Below are 16317 nucleotides of genomic sequence, written 5' to 3'. Positions count from 1 at the left end.
TTACGATTATTTTCAATAATAGCCAGATTGAGAGATTAAAATGTGACACTAGATGGCCGCTGAGGGGAGCCAACACAACTGTTCAGTTTCACACTGATCACACTCTCAGCAGTGTGCATTGTGGATGCTCTGATTTACCATATGAAAAAAAGTCACATACACAGTTATCATAAATTAGGCAATATTTCATTAAATTTTTTTATTTTAATTCATTCTTAAATTGTTTTCTATTAGATATATCGAACAAGATAGCATCTTGTTTATTATTTATAAATAAAGTTACATTTACTTGTGAAAATAAATCATAATAAGCTATAATGATTTGTTTCAAGATAATATATTTCTACATTTCTTGGTTATGTGTGTGTATTTATTGGTAATATATATTATTTCTTGTTTTAAGCATAAAACATTAAATATAAGGGCCAATGGGGTAAGAAAAAATGAATCAAGAAATGTTCTCTGAAAACATGTCTTAATATCTAATGCAGTTTTGGTTCTCAACTAAGATAATGTTTGTCTTTACATATTTTTAGACATGTTTCAGGAGTTACAGGAGCCAAACATTGTTTTTAACATTTTTCCCTCACCCCGTGTCCTCCACCCCTTTTTTGTTGTGAATGTGAAAAGACAAAAACATCTCGAAACATTATGAACAGGAAATGCAACAGCTGTAAGTTTCTTAACTGACAGGAAGCTGAGTCTACAGGCAGCTGTACTCGGAGTGGACCCCAGCGAGGCCCTCTGTGGTTTTCAGTCCATATACTGAAGCCCTGCGTTCATTAGCGTTCATTCTGTTCTCAAAGACCTTCAGTGATCACTGTTTGTCCATTGATGCCAGATTCAACGGGTGAGTTCCTTTGAAAATGTTTTTCTAAGGCTTATTTTTCTTCTACTCTCGATTGAGAACAGTTCCTATGGATCTTTGTTTTGTTATTGTTTTTTTATTTTATGCACCTTGTTTTTCTCTGGATGAGTCTTGTCCACCGTATTATCCATGTTTGACCAGGATTTGTCTGCTTTTGATGGAAATGAAAAATCAGTGGCACCTCTCACATCTAAACCATTCTCTGCTTTATTGATTCTGTTTCCTTTGCTGCACATGGCGTTGTCTGAAAAAGAGGGGGATCAAAGAGAGAGTGGAAAATTAAGGGGGGGAAGGAGGGGGAGAACAGTGAAGTAGAAAGGGATGGAGAGCGTTTCATCGGATCAGCCAGCCAGTGTGGATGAGCTGGTGGAAGCCTGCATCAAAGCCTTTGGTCAGTGGTCATATTTGCTTCTTCTTCCTCTTGTGTAAACACTCTGTTCAGCCAGTCGGAACAAAACTGGCTTGTTTATGTTACTATTTTTCAATATTCTTTGAAGCTCTCCAGTATTTCTCATGTTAATTTCTCGTGCTCAGGGGTGTTCAATCGTTTTCAAGCCAATTCGACCCCCTGGTGGACAGAGAAATGGAACAGGGACCCCTTGTTACTATAAAATTGAGTGTTGTATTATAGGCCTGCATGGCTTATAATAATATGTGTTTAGTAAAACATAAATTTGTTTTACATAATATGTTATGATGCTTTCATTGCAAAGCCATTTTAAAATGTATATATATATATATATATAATAAATTACAAGCTGGTAATATTATATTAGTATATTAAATGAAAATAATAGGCTAATGGATTCATGTTAATTAATGCGCAAATGTCTGTATGGTTTGCTGTCTTCCTCACAGACAATGAAGGCTTTCTGAAGGAGGCGTCGCTCGTGCGATTGTTTCTCACCATGCATCCCTGGTACCTGTCATCCAGTGACCTAGCTAAGAAACTTCTGCACAAGTATCCTCCTTCAGCAGACATGTCACATTATACTTTCTCAGAACTCGGTATTTCAACTAGAATTAATGTCAAATGCCAGAAAAGAAATACAAGTCCTTGTACATTTAGTTTCGGAGGTGACAGGTCACCTTTTATGCTAGAGATTGAGCACTTGGGTGGGGTTTGTCATTTATAGAGAGAGCTGTTTCCATCACTCTCCTAACTGTCGATAATAGTAATACAATTGAGCTACCTTGACAGTATTACAGATCGCAGGAACAGGACTGTTCTGCAAATCGCCAGTCTCAAATCTGTCACCTTGTCAAGTAGGTTAAAAAACCATTTGTACACCTTTTTTTATTTATTTTTTATATCTATACATATACTGTAAGGTTAAAAGCATGAAGACACCCAAGGTTTGACCATTTCACATAAACTTAATACTGTGTACATGAAATCAAGCACAGTACACAGCCGTAAATTATAATATACAAACTTTTTAATAGAGTGGCACATAACTTTTCTATTATCACAATAGCTCTCTGAACGCTTTAAAATGGGATTTGCATGTGACTGTTAACCTGGTGTTATCATATTTTTACATACATAAATATCTTACATAGGCCTACATACATATCTTTCACAGTGGAGTTAGCACTGCTTTTAACCCTGTGTTTAAAAAAAAAATCAGTGTAAACCAGTGAGGTTTTAGATTAGAACAAAGTCTATTTTGGGCATCCAAGACCAAGTCCTGTCTACCTGAATAGGGAAATCTGGAAATCTTAAAAACTGTCTGCCACACTCACATTTAAAGGGATAGCTCACCCAAAAATGTTAATTCTGTCATAATCTACTTAATATGCTCATGTCGTTCCAAACCTGTATGAGTTTCTTTCTTTTGATGAAACTATTTAAAGAAATTATTTGGAAGAATGTTGGTAAGCAAATGATGGCAGTAGTCATTGACGTCCATAGTGTTTTTTAGTTTTTTGTTTTAGCTACTGTCAACTGTTTTGTTGCCAACATTAGTGAACTTTCCCTTTTAATAAAATATTTCAAATCAGAAACAACATCTAACATGAACGTTCTCATTAATGTTCTGCTTTGTTAAAAAAGCTTTAATTTCAGGCTGGACCAGCCAATGAACTAGTGCAGTCCTTAGTTTCTAACTGTTTCTATTTGAATATTCTATTGACGTGCTGTAATTTAGGATTAGTAATTAGGATAGGACAGCATTGTAGACAGGAAGCGAAGTGGGATATAGAGAGGGGACGGGATCGGGAAAGGTCTGTGAGCTGGGACTCGAACTCGGGACGCCCGTAGCACAACAGTGCTTTATGTCGTTGCACTGACTGTGTGCTGTAATTAGTTCAAGTATTTAAGAGAAAATATGTGACGGAACAGTAACATACAACATGTTAAGCAGAAGGAAAAGGCCGTTTAACGGTCCAAAAAGTCAAACCATTATTTAAACACACTTCATGTGTTCACCCAATCAGTGATACTGACATTCACAGCTTGCTTGTGACTCTGTGATTTAAAACATGCTGCATAAGTTAAAATAAGTTCAGAATAAACTGTCTCAAGACCTTTGTGGTTTTTTCCACTGCACTGTCCCACTTCTTGTTTTTAAAACACCAAATGTGTTCTGTGTGATGCTAACAGCTTCCACATTTCCTTGGGGGCCATTTGAGCAGAACTTGATTTTGCATTTAAAAATTGAAAATGCAGGGCATAGAAAGAATAAAACATGCTGAAAAAAAAGGTGTTAAGACTTCATTGGCACATTTTTCAATTGCAGTGTCAAAGTGAGATGCTGCAAGAGACTTGATATGTAAGCCTAGTGTTCAAAGTTGTACAGTACATGTAGTGCATATTAACAAAAAAAAACAGCAAAAAGTGTGTATGAAAGCCCCCTTAAGGAGAACTCTAATGCTAATAGTTTTGAAATGTATGCATTTATGCAGACCCATTTCACGCTCAAAATCATCCCTGGCTGTGGTGTCCACATACTATCTGGCCATGCAGTGCATATCTCTTGTAAAGATATGGATGTTCTTTGTCATAAGGCAGCTGGATTGTATCACAGAGGTGTATTGTGAATTCACATAAAACAGTTGAGGCAAGACTATTTGTCACCTAGTGACCAACGTTACATAAAATAAATCAAGTCCCAGCCACAGAAACAAAACAGACAGTCAATGTGCGGATACAACAAAGTCTTTATTGGGACCGCAAGCACTAACTAGAAATAGTGTTACGTAGGGGGAAGAGTTCACTAAAATGATGTCTCTGAAGCCGTTTGGAAAGAGGCTAAGGTTCGGTGGCTTCACGACAGTTCGCTCCAGCGGTCCTCCCTCCAAAAAGTCAAGCGGACACATCCAGAAGGTCACGGCAGTCGTCCGACCCACAGGGAAACGTTACGGTACTCTCGGCGGCAAACCGCAAACGCTGAGGGAGATTCCGGTGTAACCAAGGTAGTCTTCACAGCAACACCGGGCCCAGGGATCCAAGGTGGATAATCCAGAGGCTAGAAGAGAGCACCACGAATGACCACCAACATCACAGATAGCGGGTCACACTTAGACTGTAGTACGATAAAATATAATTACGGCCCTTCAGGCAGCATTAGAGAGCGTTGAGGGAGGTTCGAGGATTAGGGAGCGTTGAGGGAGGTTCGAAGATAGCCACAGTCTTCAGGACAAAGCCAACCACTGGAACCATAAGACAGGTATTGCTGAGGCTAAAAGCAAACGACCACAATGAACACCAACACCACAGAAAATGGACACACATTCACAATGTGTGGTAATAAAATATATTTACGGCCCTTTAGGCAACATTAGAGCGTTGAGAAAATCCAGCTGCAGTATACCGGTGGTCAAACAGAGATGCCTGGGAACTTGGGCTTCGTGTACAGAGCAGGGAAGTGCATAGAACACAAAATGTCAGCAGAACAGCAGCCACCAGGCAAGACCCCTCTCTGTTCCAAAGAGTCAGTTTTTATCTCCTTCAAACTAGGCATGGCCAGCTGTTAGAGAATTAGTCACTAATTGCCATTATCAGCAGCAATGCAGAGGCAATAATAAAGTTACTCAAATCACAGGAAGTGTCGTCCAAATATGGGCAAAAAGGTGGAGCATGGTGACAAGTTCTAATGAATTAATTAAGTCACATTAGCAGGGAGGAAGCACAGTCCAAATATGGGCAGAATAATAAAACAGGAAGCGGGGTTGCCAGGTTTGTCCATTAATAGGTGTCTTTAAAGAGTCAAGCAGGGCAGATTAAGAAATAGAAACCCACTACAAATTTGATGCAAATGCACAGTAAATGACCACTACAATTCAGAGTGCCAATATATTAATGCACACAGTAAACACCATCACACATGACACTGCACAAAATAAGGCCCAAATGTCTCTGATCAAAAACAAACAAAATACTGAGTCAACCCGTGACATATTCACCAAAAATGCTTGTCTTCTGATGTCTTGCCTAGACCTATTTCATGCACAGCTACTCTGTGTCATAACTCACTCTGTCTTTCATCTCTCTTTCTCTGTCAGGTACTGGATATCTAAGTTCCCAGCTGAGTTTGACCTGAACCCCGCACTGGCTGAGCAGATCCGCCGTCTGAAAGAGCGACTGGAGCAGAATGGAGATGTGAGGCGCAGTCTGCTCATCGACATAGACAGCATGTGAGTCACAGGGGCACAGCACTCTCTGTGGAGGGATAGTGCACTGAATGTCACAAACAAGCTGCATGTCTGAGACACTCAAACAGCTAGAAGTTCTAAGGTCAATGAAAAATAAGAATGTCAAAGATTATGGAAAAGTCTAGTTAAAACCAAATTACAAGAACTTGGTATAAAGTACTCTTTGTATTTGTGGTTTCATATTTTATACATGAGTGTGCACACCTGGTATATATTACACATACATTATATTCAACATTATATATTATATATATATATATATATATATATATATATATACAGTCGTGGCCAAAAATATCAGCCCCCTTGGTAAATATGATCAAAGAAGGCTGTGAAAATTAATCTGCATTGTTAATCCTTTTGATCTTAATCAAAGATGCCATGTATCTAAACAAGATGTCCAGGACCTCCAGCAAAAATATAGCCCCACTTTTTTTTTAGATTTCTGAACCCGAGACTCAACTATTTTCTGCAGTTCTCCAGCTGTGATCCTTGGAGAGTCTTCAGCCACTCAAACTCTCCTTCTCACAGTTCATTAGGGTGATATAGACACACGTCCTCTTCCAGGCAGTTTCATAACATTTTATGTTAATTGGAAATTCTTAATTATTGCCCTGATGGTGGAAATGGGAATTTTCACTGCTCTAGCTCTTTTCTTAAAGCCACTTCACTAATTTGTGAAGCTCAATTATCTTTTGCTGCCCATCAGAAATATGTTCTTTGGTTTTTCTCATTTTGATGGATGATTAAGGGAATTTGGGCTTTGTTTTCCATCCTCTTTATATTTCTGTGAAACAGGAAGCCATGGCTGTATAATTTCATGTTTATAATCACGCTGGAGTGCTCAAAATTGTGAATATGAATGGCAATATACTTCAGAGATATTTTACTCATAAGAATTTCTAGGGGTGCCAATAACTGTGTCCAACGAGTATTTGAAAAAAACCTTTATTTCATAATGATATTTCCCCCCATTTTAAATTCTTATTATCCAATGAAAAGATACATTTTTGTGAATTATTTTAAATATAAGATCAAAAGGATTAACAATGTGGATGAATTTTCACAGCCTTCTTTGATCATATTTACCAAGGGGGCATATAACTTTGGCCACAACTGTGTATATATATATATATATATATATTGATTTTCTGTTTTATTAAAGTTAAATTGAATCTTTTTGTTTAAAAATCAGTACAAATCAATATGATATTTAGGTATATTGGACAAGGGACAGAAATACAATGTCTTTGTTTGTTTTGCCTATAGTCCATCATATGAGTGGCGACGTCAGCTGGATGAAACTGTCCAGAAGAAACGCAAGACCTCTCTTCTTTTTGACCACCTGGACGCTTCCACCCTGGCTGAACACCTAACTTATATGGAGTACAAATCGTTTTGCAAAATTCTGGTAAATCTCGGAATTTATAGATGCAGTATTAGTCGTGTCTTTGTGCTCGTATTAGCATGATCTCAAGTCTGAGTTTATACGGCAAATGAAAAATCTGTTCCCCCTCAGTTCCAGGACTACCACAGTTTCGTGATGCACGGCTGCACGGTGGATAATCCCATTCTGGAGCGTTTCATTACTCTGTTTAACAGTGTTTCCCAGTGGATCCAGATCATGGTTCTCAGTAAGCCTACAGCTAAGCAGAGAGCCACTGTCATCAGTGAATTCATCAAAGTGGCCCAGGTTAATCCAACTCGCTCGCTCGCTAATCTGTTTACAGCAGGTTCCAAAATTCTCAGACCACATTGAAGATCTGGGGATTCAGAATCTAACTTAACCTGAAAAAAGAGAATGTATTAGGATTTCGAAATTAATATATATATTCATATATATATATATATATATATATATATATATATATATATATATATATATATATATAAAGAGAGAGAGAGAGAGAAAGAGAGAGAGGGAGAGAGAGAGAGAGAGAGAGAGAGAGAGAGACAGAGAGACAGAGAGAGAGAGGTTTAATATTTAGATGTTCTTTGATAATGCTTTCATTAAAGCCAAAGGCATTTGTACATTTTATACATATTAAACTATAACATATATAAAACAATATATATAAAATATATTAAAAATATATACACATATTTAAAATTTATAGAAAAAGTCAGATGTTCTTGCAACTTTTCATCTCAATTTTCAATTAAATTATGATGTGATTTTTCTGATAACAAAAAAATAATGTATTAATTAATAAAAAGAGATGTAAGGTTACTTTAAGGTCTGGTCTTATAGTTTCGTACTGTGTGTGTGTGTGTGTGTGTGTGTGCAGAGGCTACTGCAGCTGCAGAACTTCAACACACTGATGGCTGTAGTGGGTGGGCTCAGCAATAGTTCCATTGCTAGACTCAAGGATACGCAGGCGCTCATTGGCAGCGAGACACGCAAGGTGAGGACTGCCAGAGTGCTGCCTTGTAAACACACCTCCAATACTGGCAAGAAAAACAAACAGCTGTAACACTCCAACTCTGGCTATGAGAGATAAGATTCTTAAAGTCCACTTTTCAGTAGGTGGATTGAGAGCCATTTTCATACTCACTGCACAGAAATATCAATACTCAAGCCAAGTGCTATGTTATCAGGCAACCAAACATGAGCAGAAATATCTTTTACCCATGTACTGTTAAAATCCCCTTTCCTCATATTTCGGCTGCACCGGGCTTGATCCTAATCAATGTTCTCTGCATTTAATCAGGAGTTTGATGTATTGGTGGAGCTGGTCACCTCCTCTGGGAACTACAGTCGCTATCGTCAGCGTTTCTCAGAATGTTCGGGATTCCGCTTCCCCATCCTTGGGGTGCATTTGAAGGACCTGATTGCCGTTCATGTGGCCCTGCCTGATTGGCTTGACCCAGAGAAGACTAGGGTCAACCTAACCAAGACCCATCAATTGTACGCCATCCTGGAAGAGCTGGCGCTCATTCAAAGCACTCCACCCAGTATAGAAGCCAATTCAGACCTGCTGAATCTGCTTATAGTGAGTCTATTAAACTAAGGAACAAGTTTGCTGTGATTCTTCAGAGATCATTCTAATATGCTGATTGTTGTTGTTTTTTTTTTTTATGGTCAGGATTCTTTGATGAATTTTTAAAACAAAACAAAAAAAACAAAAAAACATTAGAATTTTTTTTAAATTACTTATTTTATTTCATTTAAATATATACAATTATTTGTATAATCTTATAAGAAAATAAATACAATTTAAATAATTTATAATTTTTAAAAAAATATTCCTTTACATTTCCATGTAATTAATAGTAAAATGAGTGACATGGAGGTTGGATTTATCAAATCCATGTTCATTTTCAATTATTGTTCATGATTTACATTTATTCTGTTCCTGTCCAGGTGTCTTTGGACCAGTACCACTCAGAGGACGAGATATATCAGCTGTCTCTACAGAGGGAGCCTCGCAGTATTAAACTACCAGTGAGTCACCCCACCAACATATCAACTGCTCAGATAGCAAATCAGTGGCCACGATGAGGTAGAAACCACCAATTACAACCACTCATGACACAATTTGACAGATTAATTTTCCCATGTTGCCTGCATAATCCACTTATGTAGACTTGCAGCTGGGAGCCTGAACCACTACTCTGTAATTATTCTGTTCAACGAATGGACAGCAGTCATTTATCCATATCTGCTGGTGCCTTATTTTCACTTGCTAAGTGTATACGCCATTGATTTCTGGCCTTTTAGACTTCCAGCTCAAAGTCACAGTCTCCTCTAATAGAACAGTGGGCATCTTCAGTCAAACCTAAAGCGGATCCAGCCATCATCAACAAGCACATTGAAAAAATGGTGGAGGTATGTGACCCGCACTACTTTCAATTAATTTATCATTTTTTCTGAATAATTATTTGGTTTTCAAATAAACTATTTGTTGCAAAAAGTAAAATTAAGTAAGCTGGTCATTATTATAATAAATACAGCAATGAGTTGTTGCCTGTCAACAGTCAGATATACAGTTTGCATGTTCCAGACAGACTGCCAGTTTGTGTTTTCAGTGACTCTTTCTGTTGGTTTCATTTGTTACGCCAGTAGGTGGCAACAAATTACTTTCTTTAGTTAAAGGAGTCATACCCTCGTATTACCTTGGATACCTACTGCTGTATTATAGTCTTTCAGGCCCTTCTAAAAAAGAAAAGTGGAAAAAAAATAAACACAGAGCTCCTCAGACCCTTATTTCTGTAGGCATTATTGTCTCGCGAGATCTGATGCGATATTTTGGCTGTCGTGGACGGTCATTATAATAATGCAAATGAGGGGCGCGTTGATTGGTTGCAGGAAGGGGGGGGTTGACAACGCAGGTAACGCTTTAGCATATCATTACAAACTGACATCATGGCGCAAGTTGTGAATGAACGCGACCGGCTTCCCGGCCAGTGTATAAGTATGAGGCGCTGTTTAGGGCTTAAATCAAACTTCATTCATGCACACATATGAAACACGCTTGCATATATACTAAGTGGTCACACATACATGTATATGAACTCACGCACATAACGTTACTCATATGAGACACGAGCACAGCGCACACACACAAATATAAGACGAGCACAGCACACACACACAAACTAGACAGCGCCTCATATATAAGCGTTAGGCAACAAATAAACAATAACCGTATTCATGATGATCTCAGTCATTTGTTTTTTGCTAAGTACGTTAGCAGCCATTCCCCATACCTCGAAGCTAATACTCCTGCCAGTGTTGTGCCTGAACGCATTCATTGAACGATAGTTCATGAACTCGTTCATATTTTGGGCGAACATGAACTGAACGTACCACATTACTGCCTGATGAACGTTACTGTGAAGTCTTTCATTCTGGTGTCTGTGAACGCCACGCTCTCTCTCAGTTTAACTCATAGACTGTAAAAAAAGATGGACGACTCGCCTTCGCTCTCTTCCATTGGTCAAAACTGAAGCCGCCAGTGTCCCGATATGGCGCTGACATCTTGGACTTGCGCCTGCGCAGATAGCGATCTAGGGACCAGTTCTGCGCAGTAGCTATGCGCAGTAGCAAGCAGGAAGTAAAGCCTTAAAGCCACGAAATCAACGGCCCCGCCCCTGTGCCCCGCCCTCACTCTCCCTCGCAGAATGCACATACCGTAATCTGCACTGTTTTGGAAGTGGAGTCCTGCTCCTGTGAACTCTGTCTGCTCCGTTCCACTCCAATCTCATTAAAATAAGGTAAATACAATCTCCTCAGTCCTCCGAAGATCATGAAAAAAGCCTGTTGACGCTTCAGTGCCTCCTCGACTCTGAGAGCTGTCAATCACAGCTGTCAATCACGACGTCACACCACAGTTTTTAGAGCATTAAATAATCTAAAAAACAACTTATTTTAAAAACGAACACTTGAATTTACATTAGCGTGATACAAACTACAGTAAATGACAAAAAACAGCTTCGGAAAAAAGATATTTGAAGGGTAATTTAATTTAGTTGGTCTCGCGTCCCATTGAATAACATGGGGAGGCGGGGTTTATGACCTATACTAGGACCACTCACCAGGGGGAGATCGAGACGTTTTGGCTTCACTTTTCAGGGCTTGTGCGGCACGCTTGGGTTTAACTTTGTTCAGTAGGATGCCAGATTTCTATAAAGCCTTCCAGGCGAAAACCCACCTAAAACCCACCGTAAACCGGCCTTAATATGTAGCGGAAAAAACACCCAATCTGGCAACGCCAGACTCTCTTGTTCAAGCTCGTTCATCAAAATGAACAAATCTTTTTTCGAGTCATTTCGTTCACTTAAGGGGCTTTAAATGTTACTATTAACTGGCAAATTCCCCGAACACATCAACCTACGCAATCTTGATCATATTCTGAATTAAGAAATCATTATAATGCAGTCAAAAGTCAGTTTTTGCAGTCAGTTTACAGGGAACATAAATAATTACTTCACCACGAGTCTTTCGTTTATTTGTCTAGTGACAGACTCAATAGCAGCATACAATAGCGCATTAGCAGTTAGATGCTGTTTGTTACACACAGTAGAGCAATAAAAACACAGTCTTACCGTTTCAATTGCAGGCAATTTTGTTGGAATGGCGTTTTTCCCGAGCTTCGATGCCATCTTCGCCTGATATTGCCCCAAATTTGTGAAGGATTTCGGCGTACAATGTTTATCACAAACACGTAACAATAAACCAGTGGAAGGGAAGGGGGAGAGGGGAAGGGCGAGCTTCCTGCTGCGGTGTCCATATATGGTATATCCTGCCCCGTCTTGACGTCAAGACGGGGAAGAAATCAAAATCTCGTATTTGAGTGCGCGTGCACGTAAACAAAGGTAACACTTTTAAATATCGGCTTCCCGGCCAGTGTATAATCGTTAGGCAATCTAACATACATTGATTCTCGTGGAAAAGTGCAAATTGTGGGTCATGACTCCTTTAATGAATCATTAACTCAGTTGATGCTTTCGAACACTCTTATTCATTCAGTAGTTAAACAATTGGCGGAGACATTTAATCATTCAATCAACTGATTCATTTGAAAAAACTAATTAAATCAGGAAACAAGTGACTGACCTTATGAGTGAGTCATTAAATCTTTGACTTAACTTATTTGTTCAAAAACACTGATTTATTAAAAAAACAAGTGACTGACTTTATGAGTGAGACATTGAATCATTCACTCAATAGATGTGTTCATTTAAAAGAAAAAATGAAGCAGTGTTTCTTAACAAATCAATGGAGTCATTGAATCATTCAGTCAAATGATTTGTTTGAAAAAACTAAATGAATCTGGAATGAAACAAGTGAGTGTCCTAACGAGTGAGTCATTAAATCTTTCACTCAACCTGTTTGTTCAAAAACACTGATTTATGAAAAAAAAAGTGAGACATTGAATCATTCACTCAATTGATTTATTTTTAAAAAAAATTAAGCAGTGTTTTTGACCAAATCAACTGAGTCATTGAATTATTCATTCAACTAATTCATTCAAAAACTGATTCATATAAAATTTAAACAAGTAACCTTCTTTAAGAGCTGGTCATTTAATCATTCATTCAACCAATTTCTTCAAAAACAAAAAAGGAACATGACTTGGACACATGAAACCACTTTATTCTGCTTTTTGTTTGCAAATATATTAATTACTGAAAAAAAAAATCCCAATATGTGTCAAAAAGTAAGTTACCCTATAACTTCTTGTTTATGCACTGGCTGATTTAAAATAAATATCATTTTCACAATCGTGCCATTGAGCTGAACAAATAATAATCAACAATGTGAGATTGCAGAAGTTTGACAAGTATTCCAGAGAGGCTTGTAATAAGTTAACCCGTGGTTAAAGAGAACTAATTGGAGGATGTCTTACTTTCAGTCAGTCTTCCGAAATTTTGACACCGATGGTGATGGCTACATTTCCCAAGGAGAGTTTGAGATCATCAGAAAAAATTTCCCTTACCTTGGCAAGTTTGATGAACTGGACCAAAACCAGTGGGTTCATCAAGACATCTGTCCAGTGTAACTGGACTAATTCTTTTCCCTCATTTGTCAAAGTCTACGGTACAGTAAAATTCCCATCTTCCTCTTTCTCATTTTCACTCCCAGGGATTGTAAAATTAGCCGGGAGGAGATGATTGAGTACTTCACAAAGGCGAGCTCCTTACAGAACTGTAAGATGGGTTTTGTTCACACGTTTACAGAGGCGAGCAGCGTCAAGCCTTCATTTTGTCGGCACTGCTCTCATTTGGTGAGTGCATGATTTATTTGGGCCTCAAACTCTTTATCTTCATCTCCAACGAGATGGAAGCCCACACATGAGATGAAATAAGATCTTTTCTGCGTCATGAGAAACAGACATCCAGATCTGTATTTATTTCAAAAAGCACAGATGCACATAATGCCTATTTTATTACCACTCGTAAGCCAGATCGTATTTATGGCTTGCACTCGTTCATATTTGTCTCCGCTGTTAGATGTTTATGGTGCCTGTGCTGTTTTCGAGGCGAGTGCAGCAGGGTTTAGTTCAAGGATGTGTCTGTGGGAAAGATGTTTTTATGTTCACAGTTGGTAGTTGGGTGGAGATAGTTACCACTTCCTATTTTCGAATTTCCCATCAAGGCCCACCACAGCACAGAACCTGTTTTCTATTTTCTTCAGAGTTTTGGTTGAACTTGACAAGCTCTTCCCATGAAATTAAATTACACTTAGGCTATGTTTTTTTCCCTTTTTTATGCTTTTCACTACTTAAAGAAATAAGCAGTATTTTAGTAAAATGTTGAATATTATGCTTGCTCACATGAAATATAGATATGACATTTATGCAATTAAACAAGAAATAAAGAAATAACTTCAAAAACTAAATTAAATGCACTACATAAATTTGAAAGTTTGAGTTTTTTTTATTATTATTATTTAATGCTTTTTTATTTAATATTTTAATACTTTAATACTTAAAGGATGCATTAACTTGATCAAAACAGTGACAGCAAAGACATTTCTAATGTTACAGAAGATTAAAAATTATATGCATCAAGGAATCCTTGTATAAACATGTAATAAAAAATATATATTCAAAAATATTACTGTATTTTGGATTTTGTGTGTGTGTATGTGTGTGTGTGTTTAAAATCCACCCCAAACTTTCAAACAGTAATGTAAATGTATTAAACCTTCCGTACATCCAATTATCAATAAGAGTCATATAGTTCCAATTCAAATGATATCTCAAATAATGAGCTAAACTAAAGCACCCAAAATCCATTTCTTATATATTCTGTCATTGTGGTTTATTTATTGTATGCTAATTCTTACAGATATGGGGATTTTACAAACAGCGATACAAATGCAAAGGTATGAAACCAAATGTTGAATGCTTCACTCTTATCTTTTTCTTGTGTAAAAGCGGCATTGTGACCCTCCTATGTGTTTTTTCAGTGTGTGGGGTGAGCTGTCATAAAGACTGCTGCAGTCGATTGGCTATCGAGTGCCGCAGGCGGGCACAGAGCATCAGTTGTCACAATGACGTTTCCTTTAAGGCAACACGCTCTTTCAGCTTTCCGCCGCCCTCCAGGACAGAGTCAATAGCAGAGTCCCCGGGTAAATGCACATACACAACTGTACTTGAACACAAAACACACACACCATACACTAGCTATATAAGCCAACACCTACACTTGTGGGGTCCAACACAGAAATATGGAATTCAAAATTGTATTTCAATTTAAATAAAATGAACATTTTAATAATTTAAAATATTTGTCCAATGACCCCTTTATTTTGCTTAAAATTAAATTAATTTTGTTCAATTTATATATATATCAGTTTATAATAAATACATGTTATGAATTTTATTATTTCTTTATTATTTTATTAGAAAATGCTAATTATGCAAAAGACAGCTATATTGCACTTATAGGTAATATTCCACAAAAAAATACTCAAGATATTTAATAAATACAATAATTAATTAGAATAATCAACAATATTTAACTGTAAATGTACATGCATTGTCGTGGCCTTACAAATAAAATAATAATAATAAAATATTGTAAAAATATGCTTTGTCAAGTGGAATGTAATTGTTATTGAAAAAAAGTTTTTAGAATTAGAACAAGAAATGTTAACTATTTTTACTAGTGGTCTTTGGACCACTTTGTACCTAAGCTACTGCAGTAGAATCCCTATCCTGTCTAGTACTATTTATCTTTTGAAGAGTAAACAATGATAATAACTTGAGTGACTCTTTCCCAGCCTTTCATTATGTCTTTACCTCCACAGTCATCACAGACGGCTCTCAGGAGGAACAGGATGAGGTTTTGGATGTCCACCTTTGATTGGGTTCGAAAGTAGATGTATATTGCCAACACATTCACCTCGTGGTTGAGAGCCTCTCCATTAAGTCCTTCTCATGAACAGAAATCCATCACCTGGCATTAGATACGTTCCTCTCCTCTCTATTTCCATAGGAACATCCTGGAGCAAATCCATAAGCAAACGCAGCAGCAGTGACAGAGCTGCACTGTTCTCCAGAGAAGTGTGTGTGTGTGTGTGTGTGTGTGTGTGTGTGTGTGTGTTCATGCGTTTGTTGTCCAAGGTGATCCATTCTCTTGAACTCTCCTATACTTTAATCTCTCATGGGTTTTTGGTCTGAAAATAGCACATGGATTTCAAACAAATAAGAAAAAAGCACCAGTTAAGTTGCAACAAATATTTGAAGAGGTCATATATATTTTTACTATTTTAGTTTTTCCTTAAAGTTCTGATTTAGGTAAATTTATCCTCTCAGTAGAAGTAGAATTAAATGATGGATGAAATGGGACTAAAACAACCCATTACAATGTGTAATCTGTCACCTATGCATACATGATCAAGAAGTAAAAAATAAATACAATTTTTACATTGTATAATTTATGACCATGATCAATGTGCAATGGTGCAATTTTTGTTAGAAATTACAATGATATTTTAATTAGGAGTCCTGTAACTGCATGATTTCATTGATCTTTTTAATTCTCATATGAATTATGAATAGAAGAGAAGGTCAAATGAATGACATGTTGCAGACACTATTGTGCCTTGTCCATCTCTAATCACAGGCTTCAATGTCTCACCAACAGAAGGCGCTGTTGTCCTAAACTGAGAAAGCTATTTGAGAAGTTCTTGTGCTGCCTCATTTGCTTTCTGTTTTTATGTTTGTGTTCTCTCTATTATGCAGATGAATCATTTGTTTTTCTGATGCTGTATAATAAATAGAACATTTAATCAAATGGATATATTCTGCTGCCTGCTTGTCATTATTTTTAGAGGCAGA

The 16317-nt window shown here is 37.4% G+C and overlaps 1 protein-coding gene across 2 annotated transcripts; it reads left to right on the top strand.

Moving 5' to 3' along the window:
* Positions 1-421: 421 nt before the first annotated feature.
* LOC132130542 (RAS guanyl-releasing protein 2-like) lies at positions 422-15777 on the top strand. 2 transcript variants are annotated; one of them, XM_059542273.1, is made up of 17 exons: positions 422-850; positions 1122-1259; positions 1727-1829; positions 2078-2134; positions 5375-5506; positions 6794-6935; positions 7044-7217; positions 7813-7929; positions 8236-8517; positions 8889-8969; positions 9246-9353; positions 12883-12998; positions 13113-13254; positions 14321-14357; positions 14442-14603; positions 15285-15344; positions 15473-15777. In XM_059542273.1, the coding sequence occupies exons 2-16, from the start codon at positions 1190-1192 to the stop codon at positions 15338-15340; spliced, it is 1779 nt and encodes a 592-aa protein (XP_059398256.1). In that variant the 5' UTR covers positions 422-850; positions 1122-1189; the 3' UTR covers positions 15341-15344; positions 15473-15777. The 2 variants fall into 2 exon arrangements, with proteins under 2 accessions (XP_059398256.1, XP_059398255.1); XM_059542272.1 differs by having other exon boundaries at positions 424-850; positions 15285-15777.
* The last annotated feature ends 540 nt before the right edge of the window (positions 15778-16317 follow it).

Source organism: Carassius carassius, chromosome 47, assembly GCF_963082965.1.
Source record: "Carassius carassius chromosome 47, fCarCar2.1, whole genome shotgun sequence".
Classification (NCBI taxonomy): Eukaryota; Metazoa; Chordata; class Actinopteri; order Cypriniformes; family Cyprinidae; genus Carassius; species Carassius carassius.
Note: the sequence above shows the minus strand (reverse complement) of the source record. Positions and strands in the feature narration are given on the sequence as shown.

What these genes read in the sequence shown, in the direction of transcription:
- LOC132130542 (XM_059542273.1), top strand. Translation starts at nt 1,190, where the DNA reads ATGGAGAGCGTTTCATCGGATCAGCCAGCCAGTGTGGATGAGCTGGTG. An exon ending in CTCATCGACATAGACAGCAT is followed by an intron (nt 5,507 to 6,793) that starts GTGAGTCACAGG and finishes TTTTGCCTATAG; the next exon opens with TCCATCATATGAGTGGCGAC. An exon ending in TTGGCAGCGAGACACGCAAG is followed by an intron (nt 7,930 to 8,235) that starts GTGAGGACTGCC and finishes GCATTTAATCAG; the next exon opens with GAGTTTGATGTATTGGTGGA.